The 20,269-nt window shown below is 49.1% G+C and overlaps 1 protein-coding gene and 1 pseudogene across 4 annotated transcripts in view; one reads left to right on the forward strand and one right to left on the reverse strand.

The window, feature by feature from the left end:
- The window catches only part of AK4 (adenylate kinase 4), a 152,464-nt gene that overhangs the window by 76,289 nt on the left and 55,906 nt on the right, over window positions 1–20,269 (reverse strand). The window contains exons 1-2 of one of the 4 annotated variants that reach the window (XM_008265120.4): window positions 5,221–5,354; window positions 4,422–4,670 (exon numbers count right to left, since the gene is read on the reverse strand). The exons of 1 other annotated variant lie outside the window; for it this stretch is intronic. In XM_008265120.4, the coding sequence (XP_008263342.1) occupies window positions 4,422–4,566 (145 nt within the window). In that variant the 5' untranslated portion in view covers window positions 4,567–4,670; window positions 5,221–5,354. Of the gene's footprint in view, window positions 1–2,312; window positions 2,332–4,421; window positions 4,671–4,977; window positions 5,355–20,269 lie in introns of those variants that run through there. 2 more of the 4 variants (XM_002715943.5, XM_070078354.1) reach the window with 2 other exon arrangements.
- Window positions 13,182–15,755, forward strand: LOC103350274 (probable ATP-dependent RNA helicase DDX43; annotated as a pseudogene).

Genomic DNA, 20,269 nt, shown 5'->3' on the forward strand with positions numbered 1-20,269 from the left:
AGCCCCCTCCCTCCCTCCCTCCCTCTCTCTCTCTCTCCTTCTTTCTCTGTGTAACTCTAACTTTCAAATAAATAAATAAATCTTTAAAAAAAAAATGCCTATAGGGGCCAGTGCTGTGGTACAGCGGGTAGAGCCACCATCTGCAGTGTCGGCATCCCATAGGGGCACTGGTTCGAGTTCCACTGCTCCACTTCCGATCCATCTCTGTGCTAGGACCTGACAGCCCAAGTCCTTGGGGTCCTGCACCCATATAGGAAGACCCAGAGGAAGCTCCAGGCTCCTAGCTTTGGGTCAGCTCAGCTCCGGCTATTGTGGCCATCTGGGGAGTGAAGCAGCAGATCGAAGACCGACCGACCTCTCTTTCTCTCTCAGCCTCTGCTTCTCAAATAAATAAATTAATTAAAAATAATAATAAAAGCCTACAGTCTATATCAGAGTACCTGGGTGAGAATCCCTGCTAAGGTCCCAAATCCTACTTCCTGCTAATGCACACCCTGGGAGGCAGCAGGTATTGGCTCAAATACTTGGGCCCCGGGCACCTACATGAGAGACCTAGACCGAGTTTCAGGTTCCTGGTTTGGGACTGGACAAGACCAGGATATCGTGAACCAGTAGAGACAGAAGATATCACTCTCTTTTTATCTCTCTCTCTCTGCTTTCCAAACTAAAAAAAAAAAAAAAAAAAAAAACTCAACAAACCAAAAAAATAAGTGGGTGTGGAGTGGCCCTTTGGACTGAAGCGATGCCTCAAAACCAGTCAGAGCCTGCTTAACCTGAGTTACATCCTGCGCCTCACAAGCTGGGTGGGGGGATGGGATGGAATGGAATATAGCATATTCTAGACATCATGTAATAGCCAAGCTCCTGTATGACCTACCAGGTTAACCACTTAAAGTTGTTTTAGAGACATACTTGAACTCTCGCTCCAGCATTTCCAACACAACCTCTCTACCCTCCAATTCACAGAATTTTTCATCTTACATAAGACACAGATCTATACTTAATGAGTCCAGAAAAACCAGAAAAAGAAGAAAAAAACTCTGAGCCTCCTGAACAAGGTCACCTTTTCAGAACAGAGAAGTTCAGCCCATAGTTTAACTTGAAATGCCAGTCCCATCTGCAAAACCCCAGTGAGAGCTGCCGTTAATATTAATTAAGAGCAGAAACACGTTGGTTCTTAACATCTTGGTCTCAATCAATCCAAGATGCTTCCACGTGGAAATCTGCCCGTTTTCCTGAAATGCAATTACAGATCCAGTACAGAATGTGATATTAATATCACTATTTAACCCTTCAGACAGTGTGAGGAGTCAGTCAGGGTGGTCCCAGTGGAAATTGAAGATGGAAAATGTTCCCCCCAAAAGTTATCTTTAGCAAAGTCAAAAGTAGCCTGCCTGCCCTCTCAACTTTATCATGAGAATAGCAAGGCAGTGGTGACTCTACCCTTCTGAGCTCATAGTTTACTGTTAAAAAAAAAAAAAAATTAGGTATCCCACCCCTGTGATGACTCTTATCATGAGCAACCCAGTCAGGGTAAAAGGCTGCAAATCAGTTCCTTTGATGGGTTTTGTCCCCCCACCCATCTGAATCTGAAAGTCAACCTTGATTGCCAAATTCCCCCCCCCCCCAAAATTGTGCTTAAAAACCGCACTACTACCAGCCCCTTCAGGTTTTGCTTCTCTTGGCTGGTGTGTGTGTGTGTGTGTGTGTATGCACATATACTCAGAGAAAAGCTAATATTCCTCATGAGAGAGTACAGGACCCAGCTCCTGGGCATTGAAGACACTGTTCAGTTCCCTTTACTCATGCAGTGTGCTAAGAAGCCCAGAGCCAAACATGGGGGGCGGGGGTTCAAACAAGGTATTTGATAAGCCTCAGCCTGCACCGCTCCAGGCAGCCTGGGAAGGGCCAAGGGATGACAGCTATCAGGAAGCTAATCTCAGATCCCTATTAAGAATAAACTTTTGCCACAAATCAGAGCTAATTAAACAGAATGGACTCTGAACTCCTTTTATGCATTAGGTACCTGGCCAGATCAGCAACTGGAGTATGGTGCGGGCAGTAGGGACAGGATTATGGTAAATGTTACTGCCCCAGCACTTGGAACACTATGACACAGAAGCAAAGCTCAAATCAACACCTGCTGGGTGTATGAGACAGATCTGACACTGCATTAGAACCATGTGCCACAGTAGCAAGGACGCCCACAAGATGTGCAGAGAGAGGATGAATTCTGCCAGGGCAAGTGAGGAAAAGACTGCCCAGAAACAATGACACTGGAGCGACCCGTTCTGAAAGGAGCAGCTTCTCACCAGGCAGTGGCTGCGGGAACAGGAAAGCCGCGCAGACTGGAGTGAGCCCAAATGCAGGCTGGCACAGATGGCCTGAGCCACTTTCCAACTCCGGTCCCTGCAAAGGTTCCACTTCCCGGGGTGTCGCTGGGCTTCGTCACCTCCTCCAAACCTTCCACAAGAAAAGCATAGCTATGGGTCCCAGTGCTTCTTCACCAGGAAATTAGCTATATGCAAATTGCAGGTAACAGATAGGAAAACAAATGCTGTGGAATGTTTTTTTCATTTGCCAGGCATCAGGCCTGTAAGATTCCTACTTAGACCTCCTGGGAGAGAAAAATAATCCAAAAACACCCCCCCCCCCACGCTCACCAGAAGCAAGCCACTTGAAAAACTACTTGCTTTCCTGTGTTTTTCTTCCTCCTTTCCTGGTAAAGTTTTTAAATGGCTTCATGGGAAAAAAAAATACATAGTTCCCAACACAGAAAGAAACGCTAAACATGTCATAGTCACCTCTTAAGTCAGGGGGAAAGGAGGGAAATGAAGCCCTTTGAAAGAGAACGGAAACCAGCAATTCAGAGCAGAGGAAAGATTAAGGAAAAGAAAAAAGCGGAAAGTTTTCCAGACCCCTAAGAGCACCCCGAAGTGAGCCACTTCCCCTCGTACTCTCCTGACAAAGGAAAGCGCCACTTGGCCAGCGCGGGGATGGGCAGCGGGTCACCGAGCCAGGTACAGAAAGCACTGGTACCTGGGTTCTGACGCAGCCCCGTCTTCCCTGGCTGTCCCCAGTTCCCCTCCTAACACAACCCCTGCGCTGAGGGCCAGCCTTCCCTCCCAGGCTCCTCAGCCCCAAACCGCATTCCAAATACAGAAAGGACAACACGCATCTGAATGTGGAATTAAAATTAAAATAGCCCCTACCCACCCCCCACCACCAGGTAACAGCAGCCGCAGAGAAAATTCGAGCGGCAACGTGGTACACGTGACTCTTCCCTTCAGTGCTGTGGGGCGAAGGAGAAGAAGATTCTCAAACACAAGAGTTTACCTTTTACAACCTGCTTGCTTTAGAGGAAAGGAGTAAATTCTGCCTTGGAGAACCTTCCTAACCCCATGCTCATTAGCTGTCCCGTTTTCCAACACTGTCGTCCAACCACCACCCCGAACTAATCGGTGCTTCTGAAATGTAGATCGCTGCATAATTGGCCCGTAAAGGGCAATAACCACCTCGGACGCCAAAGAGAACAGTAGCAATAAAGGGCCCCAGCGCAGTAACAAGTTTCCCATCAAGGAGTTACTAATGGCCAGCATCTGCATCCCAGACGGGCTACGTGCCTCGCAGCAGCACGCCACAATCACCGTCTAGTCGTGAGCGTGGAGGGGCAGAGGAGGAGGAGGGACCAGCGGGACACTGTCAGCTGGAGCGATCAGGGTGCTCCACACCCCGACTTCGCCAGGCAAGCCAAGGGAGGCAGCTCGAGAAGCCAGTGCCGGCAGGGCTGGATGGGAAATGTAATTCATCAGCACCAGCCTCCCTGGGTCAGGCCAGGCCCCGGCTGGAAGAAGCGGCCAGTCGGTGGGGAGTTTGCCTTAGAAGGCGGCAGCGAACAGACCGGCCTTTCAAAGCCACGGCCGGCACAGCCCCCAAGGCAACACGGAGAGGCTGTAGGGGTGCACGGCTGCGAGCCCGGGCGCCGCAGGTTCCCCAGTCCGCGGCCCGGCCGGACTCCCACAGGTGGGCGGCGCACTGCTCCCCCGGGGCTCGGGCGGGGACGCAGGGCGAGTTTCGGCAGCCTAGGGCTCGCTCCCTCGGCCGGGCGGTCTCGGGCTCCCCTCACCCCCCCCCAGCAGGAGGAGCCGGGCGGAAAGAGCAGCCACGGGCACCTCCCACCGCACTCCCCGCCCGCTCGGCCTCTCCCCCGGCGCGGTTAAGCCGCGCGGCCGCAGCCGCCAGCTGCATGCGCCCCGGCACGTAGGAGCCTGCACGCCCCGCACGCGGGCGGGGGAAGGGCGCGGCGGAGCGCGCAGCCCCGGCCTGGGCGCCAGGGCCGAGCCTCTCCCCGGCCTAAGCTCCCGCTGCGCCTCGTCTCCCCCACCCCCCCACCCCCGGCCCTCGCATCCGCAGCCCCTCACCAGTGCTAGCCTTGATGTTCTCCCTCAAGAAGTGGCCACTGGAGAGGTGCTGCAGGCCAAAGTTCTGGGCGATCCTCTGGCACACGGTGCCCTTGCCCGATCCAGGCGGCCCGAGGATGACCGCGCGCAGGAGTTTGGAAGCCATTGCCTCGGCGAGGAAGGGGCGGCCCGGGAGGGAGCCCCGGGAACTTCAAGGTTCGGCCCCTGCCTCCGGCACCGTCCGCTCGCGAGGGAACTCGCCGGCCGCCCCTACAGGGGAAGGAGAGACTTTTAAGCCGGCCCCTCCCCTCCGCCCCAAGCCCGGAGCGACTCGCAGGCGGAGTGAGACGCCTCGCTACTCCTCCCCGCCCTCAAAGCCTCCCGCAGCCGCGCTGGCGGGCTCGCCCTCCCGCCCCCAGCCCCGCGGGGTCAGCCTCCCGAGGTCAAAGGGCAGCCCGCCCGGTCCCGCTGCGTCTCTGAAAGGTTCCGGCGGCCGGGCATCCCCTACGCGGTCTCCGCTGGGCCCGGGAAACCGGGATCGGGGGTGACCCGAGCGCGCCCCCGCCGCGCCACGCACCAGGCGGCCTGGGAGCTCAGCCCGTGAGCGGTCCCCGCACGTGGACAGCCTGTAGTCCGTGCCTCGGCCCCTTCCCGGCCGCTGTCACGGCCCCCCGAAGTCGCGGCGGTCGCTGCTGCCCGCCGCCCGCGCGCGCTCCTAGGGGCCACCTCCACCCAGCGCTAGCAGATGCGCTCCTGAGCTGCGGGGCGCGCGCGGAGCCGGAGTCCAGCCTCCCTCCGGCAGAAGCAGTCTGACTCGTACCTCGGCTGCAAGCGGCGCCCCCGAGAGCCTTCCAGCCCGGGGCCGCTGGGCGGCGCCGCCTCCGGCCGCCCGGGACTCACGCCTTACGTAAGCCCGAGACCCGCTCCCCCGCCACCCGCCGGCCAGGGCCCACGTGCTCCCGGAGACCCAGTGCGGGCTGCTGGGGAAAAGGGGGTGGGCACGATGTCAGGAAGAAAAGCCCCTTTTCTGTGGTCGCGCAGGGTCCACCTTGCAGGGGAAGGAAAAATACAACTTGTTGAGCACCTACTGTGCGTCAAGTTCTGGTCCAGGTGATTTTGTTATGCAACCGCCTTTCCACGTACTGCATTTGCAGACGAGGGAAGGCGGCTGGGAGTGTGACCACAGCTTCGTGCATCTGTGCCTGCAGCGATGTTCAGTAGCCAACTACCACGTGCCAGACGGCTCTGGGCGCTTGGGATCCAGCTGTGAACCATGGCTGGAAACGTGCCCTCAAAAAGGCTCATTCTGGAGGGGGTTTTGAACCCGTGACTAGAAGACTGCAAACACAAGCGCCCGGGAGTGGAGGGGGGACGACGGGATGGTACTCTACCCGTGCTCAGAACCTTTCAGTCAACTGATTCCAGGACCCCCATGTCCAAGGTGCTGTTGACGCTACCAAGTCCAAATGGAGACCCTCTCCTTTCCAGCCACGTCCTGGGTATCCTAATTCATCTTGGTTCTGTTCTCGCCCTCAATTCTACAACCCATTTGTGCCATAACAGCCCTCAAGTCTCTGTCCTCTACGCCATTCCGTTTTCCATAGAGATGCCAGAAATGCTGACAAAGTAAAAAGTCATATCCTATTATTTCTCTGCTTCGGGAGAAAATTAAAAAAAAAAAAATCCAGAAGGGTGCACAAATGCCTTACATCGGCTTTTACCTCACCTGTGCTCCCCTCCCCCTCCTCCTCCCTGAGTTTCCAGCGACACAACCCATTAACAGGAAGCAGGCGAGGGACCCTGATCGTGGGTACTTCGTGGAGAAGAGATTTATCTGGATTCTGGGCTGTTCTCTTTGTGTTAGGGGGAGGCTGGGGCAGAGCTTGACATAGCTTCTGGCCACTCAGCGCCACGCACAGGATTGGCAGGTTGGCATCCCCAGAGCACCAGCACCACGCCAGCACCACACCATCATTTGCTGCACAGAGCATCTCCCTAGGAAGTATCTGAGTCTGCTGTGTACCTTATGCTGCACCCTTTCAACCCTTCCCCTGGAACGAAGAGACAGAGGAGCTTCTGTTGGGAGGTGGAGGCAGTTCTTCCCCGAGTCCCTCTGAAACACAACAGATAGGTGTTTGCAGTGAGTCTCAGGTGTGAGCAGGCATCCAAATCACAGGAGGCTTGTGAGAGCTAAATCCAATGAGGCTGGATTTAGTACCTCCCCAAACCATTCTTGTCGCTATTAAGACTTGATTCTGTAAGTTAGCACAAAGAAATAGAAGTTCAGCCCACACAAACGGGATGAACGCTAGCCCTACCTTGCCCTATGACTAGACTCTTTTGCCTACTTTTGAAATGTCTTTACCAATACCACTTTATAGTGTCATGGAGCAATGCTAGTCACCCACACTGTCCTAGAACTTTATACTTTTAGGAACTTAATTTATGGAATAAAAGAAGAGTTGGAACCCGGGAGAAATCCTGCAGAGACTGGAATCGAGTGTCCAATGTGATGTAGGCAGATAGGATAAAACTGATTAGATTTGTGAACTGGAAGACCACACCTTCACTATGCCCCCTGTGTGACCTCATGCCCCTACCTGACCACACCTGTATGCCCACCTGCCAATCAGGCTACGTAAACACGCCCCTTTGGAAGTGGATAAAAGGCCTGGAGCACAGTTGGGCCCCCCTCCCTCTTGCCCTTTGCAGTCCTTGCTGCCTGTGCCTTTGGGGCGCGTGGCCTGCTTTGCTACCCATGAGAGGCTGCTTGTGGCTGCTCATAACTAAACACTTGCTGCTGCACGTGGCTCCTGGCTTGCTCTCTGCTTGGTATGGATCCCAACTTAATTTCTAGACCTTTCTTTCTCCCTTAGAGAGAGCCCTCCTAAACTCTCCTATGTATTTCTTGCACTGAATAAAATCCTTAAAACTTACCATGCTGCCTGGTCTATTTGACCCAGTATTCAGAATTCTCTGAATTCGTGGCAAGAACCCACACAGCTTATTGATTTCGGGAAATATTAATCAGCAAAAATGATTTCAAATGGACCATCACCACCAAGCACCCTGCCTCAGGGTCCCTCAGCCCAGCTGCTGACTTGGAAGTGCTGGAGAGGAGGAAGCAACAGACTTTGGAGTCAAATGCAGCTGGGAGGAAATTGCAAAAGCTCCTCCATTGGCTAACTCTGCAGGCTCTTGCTCTCCCCGAGCCTTGAGTTGCTTGCAAGTAAAAAGGAGATAATACCCCAATGCTTGTGGTGGGGCTTAAAGGAGATCACGTATGTAAAGCACCTAGCACAGTGCTAGCATACGCTAAGTGTTCAAGTAAACAAATCATCGTACACTGTTAGCCGTATGCCAATTATTTAGCCTCTCTGAGCTCAGTTCCTGAATTGTAAGGAATAAATGAGATACTAGCACAAAGCCCCTAGCAGAGGTTCGTGGTGCTTGGAAGGTACTCAGTAAATGACAGCTATTATCACATCGCTCATGTAATTTTTTTTTTTTTTTTTTTGTAAGCTTGCTAGCCAAGTTTAATGAAGAGAGTATACCTGACAGACCAGGTGGGCATCTCAGTAAAGCACTGAGAACCCAGGCTAAACACTAGGCAGAGCAGGCAAACAGGGAGGGTGAAGAGGGCTTCGGTAGAGAGTTCAAAAGAGAGTGACTTGGCCTCTGTCTCTTGTAGGATCACCCTCCTGCATGAAGTAGAGAAGAGATTTTGGCTGAAAGGGAAACAGAGCAGGAAAAGGTCAAGCTGACTAGGTAAAAAGAAAGTGGGCAAGCCTTTGTCTCCATGCAATATTGGCAAGGACCTTGGTTGCCACCAGGCAAGGCAGGAGACAGGGGAGAGGAAAGCTAGGCATGAAGCATCCCAGGGTGAGGTTGCTCGGGACTCGGCGCTGCCCTCAGTCTCTCCTAGCTGACTCCACCAAATATGCTGCTGAGACGCGGCTCAGAGGTCTTGACTTCGCTCCAGAAAGAATTCAGATGTGAGACAGAGTAGCCATAAAGCATGCTAGCCAAGTGTAACCAAGAGAGCACACCTGACAGAGCAGGCGGGCATCTCACGAAAGAGCTGAGAGCCTTCCTGCAACTCTTTGCCTAGGGTTTTTAACCCATTTATAACATCACAGTCTGCAAGATACTATGCCACTGATTATGTGATTGTCTCCGTGACAACACAGTAAACACCAGGCTTTCTATATAAGAGTATTTCTGGGTCCAGCACTGTGGCACAACAGGTTAAGCCACCACCTGCAGCACTAGCATCACATATAGTTGTGGGTTCAAGTCTCTGCTGCACCAGTTCTGATTCAGCTCCCTATGAATTTGCCTGGGAAGGCAACAGAGGATAGTCCAAGTCCATGGGCCCCTGCACACACGTGAAAGACCCAGAATGAGCTCCTGGCTCCTGGCTTCTGCTTGGCCCAGCCCTGGCTGATGTGATCGTTTGGGGAGTGAACCAGTAGATTGAAGACCTCTCTCTCTCTCTCTCTATGTCTCTCCCTCTCTCAAATCCTGACTTTCAAATAAGAATTTTTTTTTAAACAAAAAGCGTTTCCAAAATTTCATGGAAAATAGGATTGAAAATATTTGGTGCAAAAATTAGTGAATTCCATGCATAATTTTATCATGATATGCATCTCCATGAACTTTTTGAAGATCCTTGTACCCATAAATACATGATCCTTTGCCTGCAAAACTTAGAAGCAATCTCTTGAAGTTGGTAAGTCTTGTTCCTCCTCATAATACACTCAAAACCAAGCCAACATTTGATGACACTTTTACAAACTTCTTCATCAGATTCTTACAAGCTTACAAAAAAAGCATACAGATTCTTACTCCTTTTTCATAATGAGAAAACTAAGGTTTTCAGAGGTTAGGTGAACTACCCAAGGAAACAGAGCTAGTTGGTGGTACAGTAGGGACTAAAACCCAGACTTTCTCATTCTGAGCATAGCTTTCTTTATTTTTTCCTTTTTTTTTTTTTTTTTATTTTTTGACAGGCAGAGTGGACAGTGAGAGAGAGAGACAGAGAGAAAGGTCTTCCTTTGCCGTTGGTTCACCCTCCAATGGCCGCCGCGGCCGGCGCGCTGCAGCCGGCGCACCGCGCTGATCCGATGGCAGGAGCCAGGAGCCGGGTGCTTTTCCTGGTCTCCCATGGGGTGCAGGGCCCAAGCACCTGGGCCATCCTCCACTGCACTCCCTGGCCACAGCAGAGAGCTGGCCTGGAAGAGGGGCAACCGGGACAGAATCCGGTGCCCCGACTGGGACTAGAACCCGGTGTGCCGGCGCCGCTAGGCGGAGGATTAGCCTAGTGAGCCGCGGCGCCGGCAGCTTTCTTTATTTTTTTAATTTAAAAAAAATTTTTTTGGGCACATAGAGTTAGACAGAGAGAGAGAGAGAGAAAGGTCTTCCTTTTTCCGTTGGTTCACCCCCCAAGTGGCAGCTATGGCCGGCGTGCTGCACCGATCTGAAGCCAGGAGCCAGGTGCTTCCTCCTGGTCTCCCATAGGGTGCAGGGCCAAGGACCTGGACCATCCTCCACTGCCTTCCCAGGCCACAGCAGAGAGCTGGACTGGAAGAGGAGCAATCAGGACAGAATCTGGCGCCCCAACCGGGACTAGAACCTGGGGTGCCAGTGCTGGAGGCAGAGGATTAGCCTAGTGAGCCGCGGCGCCAGCCAGCATAGCTTTCTTTTAAAAAAATTATTTATTTATTCATTTTGTCCATCATGACCTTCACTCTGCTTGGTATAGAGTGCAGCATATGGAAACCATTGAGCAAAACTTGTGGAAAGATTAACAGATCATTAATGAATGAATGGATAAGGACATTTCTCTCCAGCATTGTGGTACAGTGGGTTAAGCCGCCACCTGCAACACCAGCATCCCACATGGGATTCAAGTCCTTGCTGCTCCACTTCCAATCCAGCTCCCTGCTAATAGCCTGGGAAAGCAACAGAAGATGGTCCAAGTACTTGGGCTCCTGCATGCATGTGGGAGACCAGATGGAGCACCTGGCCCAATCCTAGCTGTTGGGGCCATTTTTGGAGTGAACCAGTGGGTAGAAGATGTGCTCTCGCTCTCTCTCTCTCTCTTTCTCTCTCTCTTGCTTCTCCTTCCTCTCTCTACTACTCAGGCTTTCAAATAAATAAATCTTCAAAAAAAAAAAAAAGACATTTCTCTCTACTTTCTGTGAAGCTTCTCTGTACAGACTAGAGAAAATCTAGTGACCTAGAGATGCCAAAATTCACAACAGAAAATAATGGGAAGATTAGGATGTCTGACCCAGGGTGCCCAGCTCTTTCTCCCTAGGCCCTCAATAAATACTCCAGAATCCAAGAGGCTGGTGCTGTGGCTTAGCGGGTTAAAGTCCTGGCCTGAAGTGCCGGCATCCCATTTGGGCACCGGTTCGAGTCCTGACTGCTCCACTTCCAATCCAGCTCTCTTCTATGGCCTGGGAAAGCAGTGGAAGATGGCCCAAGTCCTTGGGCCCGTGTCTCATGTGGGAGGCATGGAAGAAACTCCTGGCTCCTGCTTTCAGATTGGTGCAGCTCCAGCCATTGTGGCCAGTCAGGGAGTGAACCAGCAGATGGAAGACCTCTCTCTCTCTGCCTCTCTTTCTCTCTCTGTGTAACTCTTTCAAATAAATAAATAAATCTTTTTTTTTTATAAAAGAATTCAAATAGTTGAACTGGAAAAAGGATAAATGGCAGGTAAAGGACTAACATGGTATTGCGATCATAGTACATTCCTACAAGGGAAAGAATCATCTCAGCCTCAGACTTTAGCAGCCTGCATGGTTATTAACCTATAACATCACAACAGTGGCTGAAAAAGCAGCAGCATTTATCTTACAAGCCTACTTTCTTAAACCAAAAGAGAGACAAAGAAGTTTCCAAATGCTAAAACAAGAAGGGAGGAAAGAAATCAGCACTCTTCCTATTCACCTTGCTTGACCCCAGAGTATCCACAAGTAACACGCTGTTTACAAATTGTTCATAGAGGAGCAGCACATGGTAGGACACTCTCAAGATGAAGATGCTGGACTCTCACCTTTGGGCGTTTCGCCGTGAAATGCAAGAAAGCAACCTAACAATCTGTTATGCCTTCCCTTCCAAATGTGATGATATAATGATGATGTCTTGCTCAGAGCTTTACTCTGATTTATACATCTGAGAGTGGGGATGAACAGAGCTATGTCATTCACACCTTTCACCCACCTTCCCAACCAAGGCCAAGAGCAGAATCCCTTCTAGAAGTTGTCTTGGGGTCAGTAGGAGTGCCTAGGATCAGAAGTCTTCCCCCTATCTTTGCTCTGTGCAGTTATCTGCTAGGGGAAGCACGGCTTTCTTCTGTCTCCAGCTAGATGAAGAGACTGGAACTGGCTATGTTGAATTTATTCCTCCCACGTCCCCATTATCAAGCCTAGTTGGATAAAGGGGATTCCACTTGTGGAAGCCTTCTAAGTTTGAGCTTCTGTTAAAGACAGTAAAAATCATATTAGTAGTTAGTTTTAGACCATTAATCCACTCCTGAGAGCAGAGCCCTGGTGACCTCAACACTTCTTAAAGATCCGACCAATTAATACCCTCACTATCACAATGCAATTTTAACAGGAACTTTGGGGAGGACATTCAAACCCACAGCACTAAGTTCTGGTCTTGTTGCCAGGGGCCATCGATCTGACACCTGACTCACTGTTGATCTTTCTTTCAAACAGCGTTCCCACTTTGTTCTTCACCCAGTGGTCACAGCACAGCCCACTGACTCCAGGGTCAAGTTCCAGCTGCCTTCCCTCACCTCCACCCACTTCTCTACCACATCAGTCCCAGACTCGGCTCCCAGATCCGCTGCCACAGTCACGGGCCCCTCTTGCCTGAGAAGTCGCTGCGGATGTGTCATTCCTGTAGACAAACCAAAAACACAGAAAAGGAAGGAAAAGTTCAAAGGGGTGTCTCCTCGGAGGGTTAAGCAGAGGACACACAGAACAGTGTCAAAGGACAAAACCACATCAATTCAGTTTCAGGATCTTAAATGGCTTAACTTTTCATCCTAGAATCGAGCAACGCTTCATTCTATAAAGCAGAATGAAGAAGTGCTCTGATGAGCTGAGAAGAGATTGGTTTCATAGACAGGAAAGGACTGAAGAAAGCAGAAACAAAAGCAAAGCGAGGAGTAGCCCTCAGCTCTCAGAGGACGCAGTCGGAAGGTGCAGAGTCAGATCCACGGATGTTGCAAGCGCCAGGTCTGCTATGCAGGATGCAGGAGCCAATGCCATGCCTGGCTCAGGGCTGCTGGCCGAGGGTCCACAGTGTCTCCGGCTCCAAAGAGGATGCGCTAGGAAGAGCCCGGGCGAAAAGACCAGGAAGGTACTAGGTGCAGCTGAAAGGGTGGCTGGGGAGACCCCTCTGGACGCTAAGTTGTGGCCGCTGGTCACAGAGAATCACTTCTCTGGGTTAAAAGAGAGAATTGGTGGTCATGGTGATCGGTCGTGGTGAGTCAAAAATAAGAGATACAGAGTGCAACAAACACCAAAATACACATAAGAAAAGGAACTCCTGAAGCAGAAGTAAAAAATTTTAGCATCAAAGCGATGCAGACAAAAACAAAAGTAAAAGATGAATTTGTAAAATAAATAAAGAAAATTATAATCTAAGTCACAGAGTTGATTTATCTCGAATTAAGAAAAACTTTTTTTTAGATTTGTTTGTTTATTTGAAAGGTAGAGTTACATAGAGAGAGAATCTTCCATCTGCTGGTTCACTCCCCAAATGGCGGTAATGGCTGGAGATGGGCTCATTCAAGCCAGAGCCCTGAGCTTTTTCCAGGTCTCTCACGCAGGTGCATGGGTCCAAAGATTGGGCCATCTTCTACTGCTTTCCCAGGTCAGAGCAGAGAGCCAGGTTGGAAGTGGAGCAGCCAGGACTCGAACCGGTGCCCATATGAGATGCTGGCATCACAGACGGCAGCTTTACCCACCACATCAGTATCCATCCCAAGAAAAACTTTAATGTGAGGTCAGAATAAAATAAGCTCGATGACACAAGAGCAAATAGACAACTGGAGGAAGGAAAGTTGTAATGTAATATGTGATGACTTGAAAGGTAAGAAATGTTCTGGACCCAGTGTTACCTGTTGATTTGAAGATGCCTTCCAAACTTATCCTGAAGTCATGAAAAATATTTAAAAAGCAGGGTTTTTAAAAACCAGCACCAGTTCCATTGCAGGCAAAGGAATACATGTCATAGGAGTAGCCCAACTTGGAATGGGAAGACATTGTCCCATTTAATGTCTGGATTTCTTCATCTAGGCTGTCAACCAATTGGTAGAGAGAAAAGAATATTGTTAGTCCTTACACAGCTGTTCAGATGCAAGCTTAACGTTCTAACTATTCGTACAAAAATCATAGAAATGTTTCTATATAAGGTGGTGCAGATAGATACACAAATGTAAGCTGTTTCAAAAGGCATAGAAACCCGAGCTGTGGAGTAGCGGGTAAAGCCACTGCTGGCACAGGCATCCCATATGGGCACCAGCTCAAGTCCCAGATGTTCCACTTGTGATCCAGCTCTCTGCTATGGCCTGGGAAAGCAGTAGAAGATGGCCCAAGTCCCTGGGCCCCTGCACACATGCGGGAGACCCAGAAGAAGCTCATGGCTCCTGGCTTCAGATCAGTGCAGCTCTGGCCGTGGCAACCATTTGAGGAGTGACTAGCAGATGGAAGACCTTTCTCTCGCTTTCTGCCTCTGTAACTCTGCCTTTCAAATAAAGAAGTAAATCTTAAATGAACAAACAAACAAATAAATAAATAAATAGCATAGACATCATTACTGCAACTCCAAAAAGACTAAATGATCTACAGGCCGCGCCATGGCTCACTTGGCTAATCTTCCGCCTGCAGTGCCAGCACCCTGGGTTCTAGTCCCAGTTGGGGCACTGGGTACTAGTTCCAGTTGCTCCTATTACAGTCCAGCTCTCTGCTGTGGCCAGGGAAGGCAGTGGAGGATGACCCAAGTGCTTGGGTGCCTGCACCCGCCTGGGAGACTGGGAGGAAGCACCTGGCTCCTGGCCAGGTAGCAGCCATTAGGGGAGTGAACCAATGGAAGGAAGACCTCTCTCACTGTCTATAACTCTCTCTCTGTCTCTCTTTATTAAAAAAAAAAAAGACTAAATGATCTACAAATGAATAACTTCCTCAAACTCAAGAGCATGATCCACTTGGTTTTACGAAGCAGACAAGATTTTTTTTAAAGATTTATTTATTTATTTGAAAGGTAAAGGTACAGAAAGGCAGAGGCAGAGAGAGAAAAATCTTCCATCTGCTAGTTCACTCCCAAAATGGTCACAATGGCCTGAGCTGCACCAATCCAAAGCCAGGAGCCAAGAACTTCTTCCTGGTTTCCCCTGTGGGTGCAGGGACACAAGGGCTTGGGCCATATAGTACTGCTTTCCCAGGCCATAGCAGAGAGCTGGATCAGACTTGGAGCGGCTGGGACTCAGACTGATGCCCACATGAGACACTGGCACCACAGGTAGTGGCTTTACCTGCTATGCCACAGCACCAGCCCCATCAGCAGACAAGATGTTGAACCTGGGATTTGAACCCCAGATACTGAAGATTTTATTAGACATGTGCCCCAGTAGGCAGATAATTATGACAAGCCCAACCTGGCCATCTGGTGTCCAACAACTTGCACAGACTTGAAAGAGCCAATGACTGTGCATGTTAGAAACTTGGACCAAGTTGTTGTAAGTACAAGAAAGCAAAAATATAATCATCACCATGGAAGAAGAGAAATGAATGCCTCTACAAAAGTACCTAGAAAATAGGTCACCTAAAGGCAAAGTCACAGTCTTTGTCAGTGGAGGAGCTATGACCTATCATTCATCAAGTGACCTAGTCCTCCTACACTTACCAGTAGAATCTGCATTGCAACAGAGAACAAAGTGATCAGGAGAAAGCATGAAAGAACTTTAAAACAGGCAAAGTGAGAATATTAATTGCTACTGATTTAATGTGGATTGAATGTCCATGATATTAGGCATGTCTATAATTATGATTTTCCATGGAACATTTAAGAATATATACAGAGTAGCGCACACTGGAAGAACAGGAAGAGATGGGTGGCAGTTACCCTCATCACTAGAAATGATTGGAGGACTGCCGCTGAACTGATTAATATTCTGGGAAGAGCAAATCAGAGTATCCCAGAGGAGCTTGTATCAATGGCTCAGAGAAACAAAGCAAGGAAACTGAAAAGAGAAATGAAAAAAAAAAATTAGGAAGACCTGAAAGAAAACCCAAATGTTTTATTAATGGGCCAGCGCTGTGGCATAGGAGATAAAGCTGACTCCTGCAGGGCTAGCATCCCATATGGGCACTGGTTCAAGTCCTGGCTGCTCCACCTCAGATCCAGCTCCCTGCTGTGGCCTGAGAAAGCAGTAGAAGATGGCCCAAGTGTTTGGATCCCTGCACCCATGTCGGAGATCCGAAGAAACTCCTGGCTCTTAACTTCGGATAGGTGCAGCTCCACCCGTTGCAGCCAATTGGGGAGTGAAGCAGTGGATGGAAGACCTCTCTCTCTCTCTGCCTCTCCTTCTCTCTCTGTGTAACTCTGACTTTTAAATAAATAAATATTTTAAAAAAAAAAGAGAGAGGGGCAAAATTTTACCTACTAGGCTTTCAAATGCTTGCCTATGTAAACTAGACTTTGTTAGTGTTTATTGCAATCAGTATTATCTAAGTCTTTCTTTAATTATTAGGCATTAATTCTCCAACCAATTGCCCAAAGCCTAATGTATGTTCAGAATTAGAAGTACTAATTTAGAGTTGAGAAAATATCAAGTTGTACAGAAAGGTCCTTACAGCACAAAAGTTGATAGAGGTAAACTTGGTAAAACATCTTCTGAGAAACTTGGTAATATGTCAGTGGTAAACATATTTGCCTTCTGATACAGCAGTTATTCTAGGAATGTATTCTTTTATTTTATTTTGATAGGTAGAGTTAGACAGTGAGAGAGACAGAGAGAAAGGTCTTCCTTCCATTGGTTCACCCCTCAAATGGCCGGAGCTACGCCGATCCGAAGCCAGGAGCCAGGTGCTTCATTCCTGGTCTTTGACGCGGGTGCAGGAGCCCAAGCACTTGGGCCATAGGAATGTGTTTTATAAATATGCCAGTTTACAAGAGATGTAAAGCAATGTTACACTGGCTAAAGAATTTAACAAATGTCTGGCAGGGGAGCTACATGAATAAACTACAGGTATATTGGATATGCTATGCATCTGTTGAAAATCATGTGGGCCTGTTACTGGAGAAATGCAGGGTTCTTGTCTTCGTGCAAGAAAGAATTCAGGCATGAGACAGAGTAGTGGAAAGTAAAATAGCAAGGTTTATTAGGGAAGGGACATCTGTAAGAACAGATGGGCACCTCTGCAGACAGGACCTGAGAGAGAGTGCCCACTCGCTCAGACTGGGGGTGGGGAGCGAGGTTACAAGGTTGAGTGGAGAGAGTACACCTGGCCAGGCAGGCGGGCAGCTCAGCAGAGAGGCAGAGGGCTGAGCAGGCAGTCTGGTTGAGGCCTGGGGTTTTTAAGGAGATGGGTCTTGCTTCCCCACCTCTGCTCCTCTTGGAACAAAGGGCTTTTTGGATGTAAATAGAAAAACTTCTATCTGAGTTTTCTCTTGAAGGTCTGAAACAAAGGACTTTATATATGCAAATGTTAAGAAGCTCCTCCCTGAATTTTCCCTCCTCCTGAAACAAAGGACTCTATGGATGCAAATGTTATCAGACAGGAGGAAGGGTGAGCAGGACCCCTAGAGAATTGGGATCCAGAGCAGGGTGTTTGAAATGCAGATACTGGGCTGCGCCTGGGAGATTGTGGAAGAATTGTCAGGCAGAAGGGGTGGGGACCCCCCCACCTGGCAGGTTATCAGGTAGAAGGGGGCAGGGCAGGATGCGAATACTGGGCTGCCCCTGAAACATTGTCAGGATGACTTTGAGATGTAGATGCATATGCTGGACATAGTTTTCTCTTTAGGCCTGTTACACACACATAAGCTCATATCTGACTTCCTACCTAACACTTGGACTCCTGCCACCCAAGTGGGAGACCCAGATGAAGTTCCTGGCTCCTGGCTTCAGTCTTGCCCAACCCCCACTGTTACAGACATTAGGGTTGAACCAGTGGATGGAAGATCTATTTCTCTCTGTTTCTCCTACCCCCCCCTTTCAGTAACTCTGCCTTTAAATAAATAAATAAATCTTTTAAAAATTTTTTTAAATTATTGTAATTTTGTTTTTGGACACTAACATGTGGTTACCTAAAATGCTGAAAGCATTTTTTTATAGCCACCCATGAGTACTCACTGGACACCTGACAAATCTCATTCTCTGGTTCTGCCTTGGTCATCGACAATGTTCATTGATCACCTATTGTACTAGGACTGAGTCAGCCTCGTGGATACAGTGGCAGTCAAAAGTGTCCTTGCTTTCACTGATTTGCCATCTACCAGAAATAAGGAATTCAGATTAAAAAGTCATTTAAACACCTCTGCAGGGACACATTTAGATGAAAGAAACAGGCCTATTAAGTTTTGGAGTGGCGAATTCAACAAGGCAGGAAGCTCCAATCACTAGGCAAATGAGTCTGAGTCATTTGGGTTATAGGGTCAAACACCTCAGGGGAGTTTTACCTGAGAGAATCCTGAGAATCCCCTGGCTTCAAGATCGTTCAGTGGGACTGTATTCAAGGTTTTTCTTCATTCAGCTCCAGACAACCGTATCTTCCTTTAAATCAACCACTTGTCACTTTATTCATTCAACAAACATTACTGAGTCTGACTATAGTTCAGGTTCCATGCCAGGTGTTGGAGATACAGATGAATAGGATCTTTGCCATTAACAAACTAAAAGTTTAACAGAGGAGACAGACACATGACAACAGAAAATAAAACAAAAGCAAAACAATGTTTGAGAAACAAGTTCTAATGGCACAGAGGCCTCAACCAGAGAGCTGGATCCACCATTTACAAGCTCGGTCATTGTTTTTTTTTTGTTTGTTTTTTTTTTTTTTTTTTAATTTATTTATTTTACTTGAAAGGCAGAGAGAGAGAGAGAGAGAGAGAGAGAGAAAGAGATCTTCCATCCATCTGCAGGTTTGCTCCACAAATGGCCACAGTGATCAGAGCTGGGGTAGCCTGAAGTCAGGAGCCAGGAGCTTCTTCCAGGCCTCCCACATGGGTGCAGGAATCCAAGGACTTGAGCCATCTTCTATTGTTTTCCCAGGCACATTAGCAGGGAGCTGGATCAGAAGTGGAGCAGCCAGGACTCGAACCTGGGCATGCATGGGATGCTGGTGCTGCAGGCAGCGGCTTTACGCACTATGCTACAGTGCCGGCCCCACAAGCTTAGTAATTTAGACCCGTTGGTCAACCTTCATTTCTTCCTATTACCGTCTATTTCAAAAGGTTTCCTAAGGACTAAATTATTTATTAAAAAACTGCATATCAGGGGCCGGCGCTGCGTCTCACTAGGCTAATCCTCCACCTTGCGGCGCCGGAACACCAGGTTCTAGTCCTGGTCAGGGCGCTGGATTCTGTCCCGGTTGCCCCTCTTCCAGGCCAGCTCTCTGCTGTGGCCCGGGAGTGCAGTGGAGGATGGCCCAAGTGCTTGGGCCCTGCACCCCATGGGAGACCAGGAGAAGCACCTGGCTCCTGCCATCGGATCAGCACGGTGCGCCGGCCGTGGCGGCCATTGGAGGGTGAACCAACGGCAAAGGAAGACCTTTCTCTCTGTCTCTCTCTCTCACTGTCCACTCTGCCTGTCAAAAAAAAAACTGCAAATCAGGAGCATACTAAGCACCCAATATTGACTGCTGCTCCTATTCCCTCAACACTACATTTGAAGCACTGCTTTAGCTGTTAGTGGCACATCAGTGGATAAGATAAATAAAAAACCTCTGTCCTTGTGTAGCCACATTACCATTTTCATGAAATATGATGAAATAGCATGAAGGTGTGTATATAAGCTCACCAATGGATCCTAGGAGTCTACCTTTCTCAACCCAACAATGCCAGATTCAGAGAAAAGGAACTGGGTGCAAGTCACGTCTTTGAAAGGTGTTCCTGAAAAGCACAGTACGGAGAGAAAAAGGAGGCAAGAGAGAAAGGAGAGCAATGCAGCACACTGAACTAGTGGGTCCCCTCTGTGTGACCCCAGGGATCACATGACCAATATAAATGTCCAATATAAAACACCTCAGAATTGTCTTGGGGTATTTGTCCACCAGCTGGTAAGAGGCTGCTCTTGAGACGTCCTTCAAGCAGGAAGACACAGGAAACCATGCATATGCACAGGAATTGTCTGCAGGGCCAAGGAGGTTGGGTGAGAAGCCAACAGCTCTGCTCTACTAGCAGGGTGCCAGGCATGTGGGAGACACTGGACAAATGCATAAGAGAAGGAATAAAAGAAAGAGGGAAAACATTTAAGTCTGCCTGGGGGAGACACGGAAGCCTTGCCAGAGAAACTGACCACATCCCAAGGGGATGAGGCAAGAGGAAGAACATCAAGGACACAAGACAGGAAGGTTAGAACTAGCTGGAGCGATGGCAGGAGCCAGTTCACAGAAGGGTTTCTGTGCAGTCCTAACTGCCCAGAAGTTATTTTAAGGAATAAAAGAATGGGCTGGTTATACAAGTGCAACAGTGATATGGTTGATTTGGAATTTCAGAAAGATAAATTTGTCCTCCTTGCAGACGGCGCAGTAGAAGGGATTGAGTTTGATGTCAGGCAAACGAAGATGTTAACAAGAAGCCATGAAATGAGACAGTGGCAGTGGAGGTGGAAGAGAAGAAAAGGA

Source organism: Oryctolagus cuniculus, chromosome 7, assembly GCF_964237555.1.
Source record: "Oryctolagus cuniculus chromosome 7, mOryCun1.1, whole genome shotgun sequence".
In the NCBI taxonomy this organism is placed as follows: domain Eukaryota; kingdom Metazoa; phylum Chordata; class Mammalia; order Lagomorpha; family Leporidae; genus Oryctolagus; species Oryctolagus cuniculus.